General features: G+C 40.0%; 1 protein-coding gene across 1 annotated transcript in view; it reads left to right on the top strand.

The window, feature by feature from the left end:
- rsu1 (Ras suppressor protein 1) overlaps positions 1–15,357 on the top strand; it is a 71,387-nt gene extending 56,030 nt beyond the window's left edge. Inside the window, exon 9 of the mRNA XM_042399421.1 lies at positions 12,725–15,357. Coding sequence (XP_042255355.1) covers positions 12,725–12,827 — 103 coding nt within the window. The 3' untranslated portion in view covers positions 12,828–15,357. The remainder of the gene's footprint in view (positions 1–12,724) is intronic.
- Positions 15,358–15,641: the final 284 nt, after the last annotated feature.

Here is a 15,641-nt window from a genome sequence, read left to right as displayed (position 1 = left end):
AGGCATGTACATGTTTTCAGACCGGGCTGTTTTTAGACATTGCAAGAAGGAGATAAACATCAAATCCTTTGTCCACTATTTTGCCTGCTGCTGGGGCTGCTTCATTGAAATTTCGTAGGGGGCGCTATTGAGCCAGTTTGCATCACTGACTGAATATTGGCATGTAGATGTGTTCAGGCCTAGACTGTTATCACACATGTAAAGTTTGGTGCAGATTGGAGCATTTACACTAAAGTTATAGCAATTTCCTCTGTCATGGCGAAACATCAAAACTCAACGCCACGCTACATGCTACGATAACTAAATCTTTTAATAACTTTTGATCACAAACTAGTCTAGATGACACACACTGATTTTGAAGTCGTTATGATGAATTCTGTAGGAGGAATTCGTTAAAATACAAGGCATGCAAAATCGCCAAAATTTGCCACTAAATTAAAAATGGCTGACTTCCTCTTGGGTTTAAGCTATGGGTCCAAGAGACTGTTTTTGTGCGCCCTGGCATGATACATGTGTGCCTTGATTTTTGTACATGTAGGCTTAACGTGGCTTGGGGGCTGCTTCGTTGAAATATTGAAGGGGGTGCTGTTGAGCCATTCTGCCACACCCATGCCCACCATCTATACAATATTACACACTTTAAGATCTGTCTCGTGTGTGTAAAGTTTTGTGAGTTTTTAAGCATGTCTAGCCCCTTCAAAACAGCTTCGTATTTTATGGCGAACAGTGTGTTGCCATGGCAACAGCTTTTGATGAAAACTCAAAAGCTTCAGGAGTTATCATCATCAAGGTCTTACACCTTGGCTGACCAAATCTGATGTGTTTCTGGCTAACCTGCTAGGAGTAGTTAGCAAAAGAGTGGCTATTAAGCAATTAAGACTTCCTGTTGCCAGTAGGTGACGTTATGACTCTGACTCAATATGAGCCTGTACTGGTCTTCAGACCGGGACCCTTATCAAGCATGGGAATTATGGAAAAGATCTGATCATGCAGAGTCAAGGTATAACACTTTATTTGTTCATAGCGAAACATTGAAATTCGCTGCGCCACGACAGCAAAGGCGTCCAGTGAAAACTCACCATTTTCACAATATGGAATCATCAAAGACTTAAGGCTTTTCTGACCAAATTTCAGATGGATCTGTTCATCCTGCTTGGTACAGCTCATAAAAGTACGGAACATGTAACTTCCTGTCACCAGTAGGTGGCACTATGGGTATGTCTCAATATTGACACATAGATGTATTCAGGATGGGACCCTCATGAAACATGAGAAATTTGAGGCAGATTGGACAATGTACATTGGAATTATCAGGACTTCCTGTTTTATGACGAAACATCAAAGTTCACTGCAATGCCACGTCATGGGCATTCAGTGAAAGCTCATGATTATGATAGCTTTTGATCATAAACTAGTCTAGATGACACACACAAACTTGGAAGTCAATCTGATAAAATCTGTAAAAGTTTGTGAAAATACAAGGCATTCAAATCACCAAAAATGGTCGCTTAATTCAAAATGGCCGACTTCCTGTTGTGTTCACGGTTTTGCTTTAATGGACTTTTTTGTGTGTCTGGGCGTGATACATGTGTGTACCGATTTCTGTGCATGTCGGTGAAACATGCCGCAGGAGATGCAGTTTAGGGGACGCTGTTGAGCCATTTTGCCACGCCCATAGACCGTATATAAATATGGATGACGTGTCGCCACTTCCTACTGCTATGCAAAAGTGAAGCCAAAGTATCTCCTTTAAGGGAGCTGCCATCTTGCTTGTGTGACTTCATTTGGAGCCAGAGTCTACGCAGTAGAGTCAGGTGGCAGGATGACGGCCTGCAGAACGCGCCCTCTCAGCTGTCCCACTGCCTGTTTCAGAGTGGCTGTCACCGCTGTCAATCATGATGTCAGACCCCCTCTCTATATCATCAAATAACTAATTAGAAACAAACTTATAAGAAAAATGAGAAAAATGCATGATAAGAACTACCTGAAAGGACAGAAACCATCTTTGGGAAAATTTTATTTGACGTGTACTTTGATTTTTTGGTTTTGCTCATGTCCATCCACTAACATGGAGGGGGTGGGACTTATGGCCTATACTGCAGCCAGCCACCAGGGGGCGATTGAGATGTTTTGGCTTCACTTTTGGGTAGCTGTCATGACGTCCATCTTTATATACAGTCTATGGCCACGCCCATGTTTGGGACCTATAAAATATCAAATCTTTCATCATGTCTGTATGTGCAAAGTTTAACAAGTTTTCGTGCACATTTAGGCCCTCAAAAATGCGTTTGTTTTGGAAGAAGAAGAATTCCTTCAGATCCAATAGGGCCTTCACACCGCTAGGTGCTCGGGGCCCTAAATATAAAACTATCATGAGAGCAAGACCCCATAAAAGCTCATCTAATGGGCTGTTGCAATGTCAGCTACAGGTAGTACTGCTATTCTCTTTAGAGCCTTGTTTTTAATTTATATTTGATTGCATTTTGGCAAATTGATGCCAAATTAGCTATTAGCAGCTATCACTGGATTACTTTGATACTGAAGAAAACTGAAAACTGAAGCTTCTTTTCTCTGATTTCTAAGTGGATTTATGGAGGTTTATTGTTGATGGACATCAGAAATAATGATATCCTTGGGAAGTGTAAGTTACACTGAATTATATCAATAGAAGTTTTATGTCTCTTATTACAATTTGACCGAGTTATGACTCGGAGAAAGAATACAATTTTTGACTCAAATTCAACTCACAGTATCTTTGCCTCACCTTCAACTTTCCTGCATTTCCCACAGAAACTTTGTTTACACCGTGTGGCTTGGGAACACAGATAAAACAACTGTAAGTGTAGCTTGGTACCATTATTGAATGTGATTCCCCATCCCTCTCACCCCTGTCTTTCAATTGTGGCTATTATGTTTTATAGGTAATCAGTATAGTACCTCATTGAAGTCAATGAGAGTTAGTAGGACGGTTCTATCTAGAATTCAATCAATGTTTAGTGTCCATTGCCATCAAAAAACGAAACAGCCCATCGGCAATTTTATTTTACTTTGTTCATGGTTATTAGCTCTGATCTCTGTCCACAAATATGGATGTTAAATATCTTGGAAGTTTAGATGACAGAAGTTTAGATTCTGGTGCTTTCCAGATATAAGAAATGACTTCTGACCTTTTAATATATCTCACAGTGTGGAGTGTGATTGCCGTCTTGAGTGATGACTCAATGGAACTGATGTAAATAGTGTGCAGTGATAGCAGCTTACAGGATATCTCCATAATATAGCATAATGGTTTTGCAAGCTTAAATTTTATTTGTGTATTATTTTCAATGTTAATGTCTATGTTTTGTGTAACAATCTATTGTTGATTGGCATTTCTGTTTAGACCAGTTATAGTATAGTCGAACCTGGGCAACTATTAAGACACACAAGTCAAAGAGAAGAAAAGCAAATCTGTGCTTTTTGGTTATAAGGATATTTCTATTTCTTCCTTTTCACTCATAACACATTTTATAATGTGGCTGGTTATCTTGAACAGTTTGTACTTAGAAAATCAGGGTATTCCATGAACAATGACAGGATACACGTTGAAGGATCCAGACATAGAAGTGGTTTGTTGAAGTACTCTGGGGATTCTTTTGCTTCATGAGTTTGTGGGTTGAGTGTCAGTGCTGACAGTCACAGAGTTAAAAAACTGTATGTCCCCAAAGACCCAGCTGCTTCCAGACACTCTACTGCTCAGGGCCCTGCCACTGTCCCTGTCCCTCCTCTGGGGCTCAACAGCCCAGCTGCAGAAGGAGAGTTGGGGGTGTGTAATAAACTGCAGACAGGCAGACATTTCCAAGTAGGAGGATTCTGGGAATGAAACAAACATGGGTGACAGTGATGTAACACTGACAAAGAGTCAGTGGTTGTGTTGAGCTTCTCCATGCATGCAATCTAAGAGAAGATAACCAACTTGTTATAAAGGACAATAATTACTTCCTGGAGAGAGACCAGCTTCTCTGCTGGCTATACCTCAACCTTCCTCTCTCTTCCGTCTGCCTCTCTGCATGGGCCTGCTGTGGTTGTGATGGTCTGCAGAGATGAGGGGATCTGGCAGCAGTCCATTCCCAGTTGACAGTGTTGACATGAGATGGAAGCAGAGAGAGGAGAGACGAATACAAGACACTTCAATCATCAACTTACAGTTTTCCCCCACTGTGAATTTGTAAATTGTGTGTGGAGCATAAACTGTAGAAAAGCGTGGCTGTAGTGTCTGTGACATCACATACAGTTTTCTCAAGTGACATTTGTGAAATTGCCACAATATTTGTGGCTCCTCAGAAGTAAGGGTAGAGCTGTGGTGGTATAAGCAAGTCGCAACCTACCCTACACCTATTCAGGTGGAAAGCTTGCTCCAGGTTATGCTTATTAAGTCTCAATATCTCCTTTATTAAACACAGTCTCCTTGAAGACACTCATTCACTTAGCAGCGTTTGCTTGATGGTGTGTGAGTCTCTGTGTGTGCCATGTCTTGGTGGTAATATGAGCATTTGGAACATAATGAGCCGTTTGTAACTTGATAGATTTATTTAAAACTTGATAGTTTAAATAGGCTGTGAAATACAGTGACAATTGGTATCGATGGTAAGCACCATGAATCTAAGCTGTCTACAGTTGCTTCAAAGATACAAGGTTTTAAAGCAGCCTTCCAAGTCTACAGGGGTCGAGTATTGGGGTAATGCTACTCGTGAGACACAGATTTTTAAAAGAATGGTATTGTTAAATGGGCTGTGAAAACAATCTGTGGCCCAAGCCCAAGCTGAGATACTAGGGCTATGCAAAATGACGATATATATGTTGTGTGACGATAGAAAAATGTCTATCGTTTCATATTATGCTCTGTTGTTATTTTGTTGTGTCGCAAATCACACTCTTTACAGCAATACTTTTCATCATTTGGAGTCTGTCCATCTTTTGCACAGACATTGATAAATTACTCTTGTCTTTTTACTTGTAAAGCTTTTATTACACTTACAGTAAAGTAACGAATTTACTTGTTATCAACTCTTCACCGCTGTCTGTTTCTCCTCTGCTGCACTTGCACACACGGAGAGCTCAGCCCTGCCCTGCTGAGGGCACAACCAACTATTTATTCATTGAATTAAAATGTGCTATATTGGAATAGGTATCGTTATCAGGATATGAAATTTCCTATATCGGGATATGAGATTTTGGTCATATCACCCGGCCCTATAAGATACCCAAACCCTAACCCTTACAGCATCACTAAAACATCATCAGGGTTATTTTCTCATATGTGACAAAGCACCTTCAGGCCCACAGAAGACATTATACAGCTGTTTTCACAGACTCAGTAATACTTCACGTTTGAAATTGGCGGAGGGCCCAACACAGCACGTGAAAACAGTAAAATACTGTAGCTGTGTGTTTACATTTACATTCACATTCATTCCAGTTAAAGAGCAAACTATGTAACTAAGTAATATTCTGCCAAAAAGTGTTTATTGAAATGAATCTCAAAGATGAGGAATTGTGATTTGATCAAATCCAGTTGAGAAATGATTGTAATGAAATAAATCACAGTCTCTGAATTGAAAAGTGACAAAGAATGGATTGACCTGTCTTCTATCAAAACATTAACAAAACCTTTTGTTACTGTAGAATGGTAGAGGGGCAAAATTAAGCAACATATGCCTTCGACCAGTGATCCACAGAAACTATCTACTGGCTGATTACTGTATGATCTGATTGGTGGATCATTGTCATTTAAGTCACTGACACACTGAAACATTTCTCTGTTTTAAGTAAGCGTGTTTTACATCCGGGATGAGGAACAAACTACAGTAAGAAAAGGGAAAATGAAGACACAATTATCTCTGAAACAGACTGCTGCGAGGAGCACTGGGAGACCAATCTGAGAGAAAAGTATTTTCCATTCCAATGAGCTCTCGTGCTTCTTTGCGAGCTAGAGACACCCATGGGAGAGAAAAAGTGACAGACAGAGAGGGTGGGGGGTGAGAGGTGGGTGGGTGTGTTGGGGGAGGGGGTGACTGAGGGCACTTGTCCACTGTTCAGCAGTAATCAACACTGATAAGTGAATGTTTACTAAGTGCCCGATTATTACTGAGTCCACAACTGTGTGTGTGTGTCCACTGTTGATGACAGTGTGTGTGCTGTGTGAATATTAGGTGTCTATGATATTGGCTCCAATTCAATTGTAGGCCACTATTATGCTGGCAAAGATCACAGTGATTGTGTGCCAGTAGTGCTGTTCACCACACTCAGACATTTAACCATCTGTAACTGTTTGCTTAAACACCTGGATGGCAGCCTTTTCCCCCTGCTGTGGTCAAGAAAAGGTGCTGGGTGTAACAGGCTATTGCTGAGGGGCTCAGGAGGAGCTTCAAGCCTCGTGCCACTGGGATTCTGCATTGAGCATGAAGCAGTTTTTCATCACCAAAAAAGACCTGGACTGTGTTTCATGGAGTGCTTTTTGGACTACTGTTGCTACCCACTGCTGTATTGCCTGTCTGTATTGCTGTCTGTCTGGTTAGAGCAATCAACGCCAGTGGAAAACAGCTCGGCCACCACAAACTCCTAGCGATTGGGCTATGGACAAACACTGGCTCATGGCCAGTTGACAATCCTAGAGTGAGTTTCCATCACAATTCACTGGGATATTTTGCAATCTATTCTTCCCTGCAGGACAGACGAACCCATTTACTAGAGCGAATCACCAATCCAGCAGACCGGTCATCTGTCACCCCCTTTTGGAGAATAGAATAGCAGGTCTCCTCTTTATGCTCTCCAGAGATGTTCAGGTAAATCCTGGATCAGTGACAGCGTTGTGCTGCAGAACTTCGGTGCTGATTTGCGCCCAAGTGTGTCAGGGACTCATCCAGTGCTGGTGATGAGTGAACATCAACTTTCTGAGCCAGGCTTCTCCCTTAACAAACTTTGTTAACACCAGGCATGATCTCTCAATGAATAACTTTTCACTGCTTGACTGTGGAGACCTTGATAGGTCCAGTGTCTCTCTCACAAAATCTGCTGCAGACACTGCTGTGTGTCGAAACCCTGCAGTAATGAGGCAGAGGTTATTCAAAGCTTCCCAAGCTGTCAATCATGAAAAAGTCTTATGGGACCCAAAGCTGAAACTGAAGGGGCTATTTGGTGGACATTTTAACATCAAAAGCATTACTGCAAAGAGCAATAAGCTAACTCATCTTGTGTCTGACTCAAATCGGGACTTTTTCTGTCTTACTGAAAAATGGTTGAAACAAACAACTCCCACAAGTGTATTCACAGTGCCCAGATACAAATGTCTTAGACGATGGAAGAGGAGGAGGAGTGCTTTTTTATGTGGTTTAAAATGTGGATAACACTATAGAGTATATTGGGATCAAAATAATCTTGTCCCAACAAATGCCTTTTAACAATGTACTTGTCTATAGGCCCCCTTCTGTGGATGTCACTTTCTATGATCAACACACAGAAGTCTTGAAAAAGTGCAATCTCAACAAAGAATTATTACTTATGGGTGATTTTAATGTGAATTGGGATGATAAATCTAAGTGAAAAAACCTAAAAATGATCACAAAGAATTCCACCTAGAACAACTTGTAAAAGGCCCAACTAGGATTGCAAAATGCTCCAGCACAAATTGATCCAATATTTACTAACAAACCAGAAAGAATAACTAAAAGTTAAAATTTAATCACTGGCTTATTAGATCAAAATCTAACCCTATGTGCGAGAAAATTGACTAAAAATAAATTTAGGACCACGGCAACTAAGACAGAGATCCTTCAGTGCATACCCAGGACTAAGCAAGAAGAATTTGTCAGTGAAATAAACAGCTTGAACTGGGATGATGTACTGTTCTCTGATGATCTGGACAATGGCTGTAATACTTTTATCACAGAATCAACTCTGTGAGGGCAAGATTTAATGTATGGGTCCAAATAAATATAAAAATAATAATTTACCCTGGTTTAATGAAAGTCTGTAGAAGTTGATAAAATCTAGAGATACTGCACTAAGGAAGGCAATTAAAACTAGAAGAGACACTGACATGCTGATTTATAAAGGTTTAAGTAAGAAAGTTATCCAAGAGCTAAGAGAGGCTAAATCTTGTTTTTATTGTAATATATTGAATGACACAAAAGGCAACAGCAAATTGATCTGGAAAAGCATTGATGATCTCACAATGAGGGACCCAAAAGTTTTTAGGAAATTTTGCACTCAAAGTGCAGGGAGAGTTAATTGAAGATCATCTTGCTGTTGCATCTGTCTTTAATCATTTTTTTTTCTGGAGTCTGTGTGTGGGCTAGGAAAAAAATGTATAAAAAGGAAACAGGATTTCCTATAGGCCAGGTTTTCAAGCTCATAGAGACTAATGAGTTACTCCATCAGCTCCTTAAAAAGATCCAAAAGTAGAGATGCTTTCCAATTTTACACCATGTTTGTTAAATGAGGCGAAGATGTTTAAATTCTAGCCATTGCTCATTTAATTTACTCATCTTTTAAACACAGCTCCTTTCCTGACGACAGGAAATGTGCCATTGTTACGCCTATTTTGAAGCCAGTAACTACAGACCAATAAGTATACTGCCAGTAGGTTGCTGAGAAAGTTGTCATTGAACAACTGACAACATTTCTTAACACAAGTAATTTTGGTCTACCTCGGTGCTGTATATTTAGATCTGCGTAAAGCATTCGACACAGTCAATCATGATGTTTTAATATCAAAACTCTCTAAATTTTACTTCTTATCTAGAGCGCTGGCATGGGTGTCTTCATATTTATCTAATAGAATGCAAAGTGTCAAAGCTTGTGATGCACTCTCCAGTAACATGAAGTGCACAATGGTTGTTCCACAAGGGTCAGTGCAAGGCCCCCTATTATTTAGCCCATATATTAATGACCTCCCTCAACAGTGTCATGATGTAGAACTACAATTGTATGCAGATGACAAAGTTGTATACACATGCAAAAACAGCTGAGTTAGCAGCTGCTAAGCTAACAATTGCATTGCAAAGGATCACACATTGGCTTGATCAATCATGTCTGAGTCTAAATGTAAACAAGACAAAGGTATGTTTTTCTCTAAAACCATGGTACAACACAACAACTTTTAGACTTATTAGAAACTGTCTCTCTGGACGCAGCCAAGATATTTATGCATGCTATGATTCTTTCCCATATGTCTTATTGCATCACATGTTGGAGGCAGGCTGGATAAACAGCCATAAGACCATAAGACCTCCTGAAACACAAACAAACTCTGGACAAAAAGCCAATGCATTTCCATCACTGTAGGGTACTGGGGAAATACAATTTACTGAGCTTTGAGAATTTTAGATTATTTTAAATTTGTGCCTGGTTTATAAAATTTTGAATGGTTTGGCCCCTCCTCCACATGACTTTGTGTATACTCGCTCAGTAAACTCTATTAGATCTTCCAAATATCCTTTATATGAGATAGTACCATACCATTTGGGCAGTCAGCATTCTCTGTGAAAGTCACAACTCAGTGGAATGCCCTACCTGAAGACATGACACAAGCTGCAGTTCCATCAGTACGTTTAAAACCAAATTGAAAAGTCTGCTAAAAACTACCCAGCTCTGTAACCACTGATTCTGCATTTTATCTCATGGTCTTCTCATAAACAGAAATAATCTTGCTTTTAATTTGACAAGCATATATTAATCATTTCTAGTTGACATTGTGGGTGTGTGTGATGTGCTATTGTGTGTAACTTTGTATTTTGTATTATGTGTCCTATGTGTTTTTTGCTTTGTACTGTTTGTTATTGTGCTGTTCTATGTATTAATTGCGACCTGCCAAAGGGACTGCAGATGAAAATTAGCTATAAGCTAACTCTGGTACAGTGCATCAAATGGTAACATTTATGTTTAACTTTGTACAAGGTCCCAATAAATAAAATAAATAATTAAGTAGAGAGGAGGGTCAGTACAAATAGGGAGCAGCAAATGTGATGGCAAAGCTTATGAAGAGGAATGGAAAAGAAGCAATAACTTCATGATTATTTAATTGTCCGTACAAGGGACAGGATCATTAAATAATGTTCTGTGTTTGTCTAAACAGAGTGGAAAGCTAGATTCCATGTTTAACAGTAAATCATGTAACTGGAGAGGCACGACTTGGGAGGGTCTTACCTTGTGCTACCAGTGATGCACAGTGTTTTTGGGCATACACCGATTACGTTACTTGCTCACCGCCCCCATTGTTGTTTTGCTTTTTTTAAATAGAAATAAAAACCCATTTAGTTCATTTTCGTGTATCAGCGCCCATGTTAATCAAATTTTTAAAAAAACTCTAATTTGTAAAATACTAAGCGTGTTATCAATACTTGTTGGGACAACTGACGATACAGTTATAAACTGGAAATGTTTGCTCCATAACCGTCCACAGCAGCAGAGTCGCAGCACAGAGTAGCAGAGTGAGACATCTGTCCTCCCTCCTGCTCTCTGCGGCACACAGCTGCTCTCATGTCTCCCTGGCTCTTGGTGCTTGTTTTTTGGCAGAAACAAGCAAGACTTGGCTGGGGTCTTGAGGAGCTGTAGCATGTTTTCACCAACAAATAGCCTTAACTGTACACACACTGCACTGTTCACTGCTATACTGCTAACTTCATACTCTCTGCTCTGGTCGCTGCAGTCTCACCATCATACACACACTCTCCCTCTCTCTCAACCACACACCTGCTATGCACTGACCTATTCCTTAAAGGAGCTACGCTACTAGTATAACACATTTTAGTTTAGAAAAGATATTAAAACCTTTTTTTTAATTCCTTGATGCTTGATGATGATGTGTTTGGGTGATTTTAGTGGTGTCAGCTGGTGAGCATGACAGCAGGTGGAGGCTCCAGTTTGGAGACGCTAACTTGCCTGTACACCATTAAGATGGCTCTGGTGGTTAGATGTAGTGTGGAGGAGTGTGGTCTGACTGTTGGTGAGGTTGTCAGGTACGGCAGTGTCAAACTTGTCTCCCAGATGAACAACGCATGGGCTGTTGATTTCAGCGGGGGTACCACCACTAGGGTCACTGGCCCGTGCTCCGTCCAACGGTGCAACCTTTCAGGCTGGGGACAGACAATGTGACACAAGTGTAACTGAGAAAAATGACATGGAGACACTTGATTCACAAACTGATTTGGAAACAGAGTCAAATCTCAAACAGGTAAATGAAATCAAAAGTCAAGGGAAGGAGGGAAGTGAGCAGGGTGGGACAGACTACTGCCAGGGTGACACAGTCTGTGCTAGAGGAGGAGGAGGAGTGCATGGATGAGGATGTTTTAAAATCATCAATGAAACGAAAAAACACAGAAACCAAACAAGTTGAAAGTGGTCAAAAAGGTGTCAAAGACAGTTACAGAGTGTCCATCCTCCATCACAACCAGAGGGAATGGTAGACTCTGACTGTGAAAATGAAAGAGTGGATATTCTCCCACTAGGATAAATAAGTTTTGCGGGACACAAAGGGGCTGAGATAAGTAAGGTGGACAGTTATTTTCCAGACCTACAACCTTTTCTGGACTCAGTCAAGTTTTGCATGAAAAACACTGGAATGGTAAATGGACTGCACTTATATTGCGCCTTTCTAGTCTTCCGACCACTCAACGTGCTTTTACGCTACAAGCAACATTCACCCATTCACACACACATTTGCACACTGATGGCACAGCCATCGGGGGTTAATTTGGGGTTCAGTGTCTTGCTCAAGGACACTTCGACATGCGGACTGGAGGAGCTGGGAATCGAACCACTGATCTTCCGATTAGTGGATGACCCCCCCTACCTCCTGAGCCAAAGCCGCCCCTGGAGAGTTTGGATGGCCAGTTTTCTCTGATCAATAGATTTTAGATTGAAAAAAATAGTAGTTCTAGTAGTAGTAATAGTACAAAATGAAAATGTAATAGTAATAGTGAAAAATGTAAATGTTGCAGGTTACCCAGGTCTTTACATCCTTAAGGCATTCTTGGAGTATAGTTAACTGATTGGTTTCATCTGGCTTCATGGATAAATATAATTGGGTATCATCTGCATAACAGTGAAAATTTATGGAGTGTTTCCTAATAATATTACCTAAAGGAAGCTTATGTAAGGTGAATAGTATTGGTCCAAGCACAGAACCTTGTGGAACTCCGAGTCTAACTTTTGTATGCACACATCATTAATGTGTTCAAACTGAAATCTATCCGATAAATAGGACTTAAACTAGCTTAATGCAGTTCCTTTAATGCCAATTAAATGTTCCAGTCTCTATAATAGGATGTGATGGTCAGTGGTGTCAAATTTAGCACGAAGATCTAACAAGACAAGTACAGAGGGAAGTCCTTTGTCCGATACATTAGGATGTCATTTGTAACTTTCACCAGTGTAAGGTGCTATAAAAATGTTCTGTGCTCCATTGATGAGGGAGAGCTCTGTTTTGGACGCATGCTGTGCTGAATTTTGTGATGTTTTGATGCTCTGTTGACTTGATTGTGCAACACACACGACACCCCACTCCAACCCACCCCCTGTTCCACCTGTTGCTGATTTTATAGGAGACATGAGGAGCTTGTGTGATATTGGACATTACTGTAGCTCAACCCGACTCCTCCTACTAACTCTGGCATATACTGACACACCGATTTATAATTATAATGCACACACTGAAAGAAGTCTCTCCTCCCCTCTCTCTCCTCAGTCTCTACGGCAGACACATGCAGGCCAACCCAGAACCTCCGAAAAAAAGCAATGATAAGAGTAAGAAGATCAGCCGCAAACCACTGGCCGCCAAGAACAAATGAAGAAAAGACAGAGGATGGAGATGAATGCTTGCTCAACCAGCTTAACTCACTGCATGTGCCTTTTTAATTTTCTCATTTTTGTTTATAAAATTACATGTTACATTTTGTAACATGGAAATGTATTTTATGTTTCTACATACTGTATATTGTGTTAAATGTTGTTTGGACTGTATTCCACTGTGTGTGAGTCTAAGATGGATGTTTTTTTTCTATTCTTCAAATGTGTCTCAGTGATGGTGCTACTTACTTAGAGCAATTGGACATAGAGATGGCTATTGGTAACACCTGCATAACTACCAGATTAGAGTTCAATTTTATTACATTATAATACAATTTTAGAATATTTTAGATTGTTTTTGTAGAAAAGAAAAGACATTATGCATTATGCTGGTGGCCCCAGATGGCAAATGGATGTACTGTAATTTGAAATATTGAGGACATCAGTATCAAGAAATTCTGCAGGGCGACACTATTAAACCGCTATGATACCAAAGGCAAACATCAGATAGAGGTGAAGAACTGACACTCACAGATGTTTAAGAGACAACTTGTGGAAGAGTTAAGATGGACAGCGTTTTACTTCGCTGTTGTTGTCCACTTTGCCATTAAATATTAATCCAGCCTCCAAAAATATTCAGCTCCCTAATGACAAACACCTGATGTCCACTGCATGCACCTAGAAACACACACACTTACTCCCTCTCCTCTCTCTCTTGTTATTTAACTAACAAAAATAGTTTTGCAGTATATGTTAATACTAACATGCAAATATAGCAGAACTGAGAAAAGAGCTGCAAGTGAGACGATGTGGTCACATACCAGTTAGAGCGGCATTAGATCATTTCTAGCAGCTGCAATGGAGCTGGAACACACCTCATCTGTGTCTGGTGGACACTGCATTGTCATAGGACAGCAGTGTTCTATGACAATGCAGGGAGTTTTTGTTTGCCGTTGACGCCAAGTACTTGCTCATGGGGGAATGTTGGGTCTCTGTATGTTAAAGAGTACTATCTAGACCTGCTCTACATGAAAAGTGCCCTGAGATAATAGCTGCTGTGATTTAGCGCTATACAAATAAAATTGACTTGATTTGTTCTTCACCGTGAAACAAACTGGAGTCTTCGGAACAACTATTTCAAAACAGTATTTCTATTGTCTCTAAGAGTGAGGAAGCAGCATCAGTGACACCTGCCAATAACTGTGTTCATTCCACTGATCTCTGAGAGCAGACTCACTTCAATCATTCTTGTTTTCTGATGTTTGAATCTAACTGTACCTTCAATTCCACATTCTCTCCATTAAGTTATTTTTACAAGCCTTACCGAGTGCCCATCACATTTCGGTCTTTTGCAAAAATGAATTAATTTAATCCATTTTCAAAAATGAATCATGCTTTTAACATATATTGAAAGTTTGTTATGCTCCCTGTAATTAATATTTCAAATAAAATAATCACAATGTCTTCTCTCAAATCGTTCATCAGATAAACATATGGCACAGTACAAGCCGTAAGGATTGTAAGTTGTGGCTGTGCTATAGTCATGTTTGGAGTTTGAATATATTGTACTGTTAGAATTCTCCATTATCATTTTGAACTGTAGAGTTTTGTTCCTTTTCTTTTTTTACTTTGTTTCACCAGCTGAGTTCAGTACCAACACTATGGACAACACTGCGATGCCTGGAAACAGGCGTTTGTAATCCCTTACAAAACTAGTGCAGAACGGTTCATAAAGGTTAAGAATTAAATTTGAAAAACATGTCTACAGCTAGCCAACTGTTAGTCTTATGAAAACAAATCAAAGACAGACTGTGGTCTGGATTAATGCTTCTAAGTGTTACTGTCAGGAACACAGACAACAGTCAGACAAACTCTACCAGGCTTTCATAAATTCAACAGACAGAATAGTTTTCAGGTACTGTAGGCTCTAGGTAGAGTATATTGGAAGAAAAATATCTCACAATGCTTGAAATGAATTTAGAAAGCTCACAATGACACTAATGTAGACATCGTGATGAAAAACTAATTAATGCTGCCTAGCAGTGAGTCAGTGGTACAGATTTGATAGTGGTACCTCACTACTGATATCCCTCTGCCATGTAAACAGTACATGGTAGATGTAACTACACTCTGTTAACCTAAAGCCTTGCATTAAACAGTTACAAGGATAAATGTTCACTGATTATACCCTACATTACAGACCCTTGACCCATTTGTGTGATTTGAAGGAACATGTACATTTTGTGGGGCAGTGGCTCAAGATATTTTAGTAAGGATGTAAACATACTTCCAGAAAGTACAATTTATTACACCTGAACCTAGCAAAGATTTACCAGGTAGACGTTACTATGAGGCTATGTGTAATTGTTGTATAAGGCAAAAATGTATACCTATCAGCAGTGCAACTATATGCAAAATGATGCTATTTTAATGACATTTATTGCTTAGATGCCTTCATTATTAATATTAGATTATAACTGCTACTGATGCCATAACTCAGACACAAACAAATAAAATACTTTGCTAAAGATGTGTCTGTGTGTGTTTCATGATTTTTGTCAAGGTATGTACTACTGAAAGTCTACTTCCCAGCTGGACACAATAAACCAGGCTAGCTTTAGCTCACATGGAGTTCTTTAGCATTCACTGAACTGAACTAGTATTCACAATGGTGTGACAAGCAGGCAACCGGCGGCACCAATCTTTGACTTCATATGAGCTACTTTTTGGTTGCCCAGGGACGTTGAAAAGATCGTGGGGTGTATGAATCTACAGGATACTCTAGCCTGTCTTTCAAACACAAGGAGAGCGACTGC

This window comes from Thunnus maccoyii, chromosome 21 (genome assembly GCF_910596095.1).
Source record: "Thunnus maccoyii chromosome 21, fThuMac1.1, whole genome shotgun sequence".
NCBI classification, from domain to species: domain Eukaryota; kingdom Metazoa; phylum Chordata; class Actinopteri; order Scombriformes; family Scombridae; genus Thunnus; species Thunnus maccoyii.
Note: the sequence above shows the minus strand (reverse complement) of the source record. Positions and strands in the feature narration are given on the sequence as shown.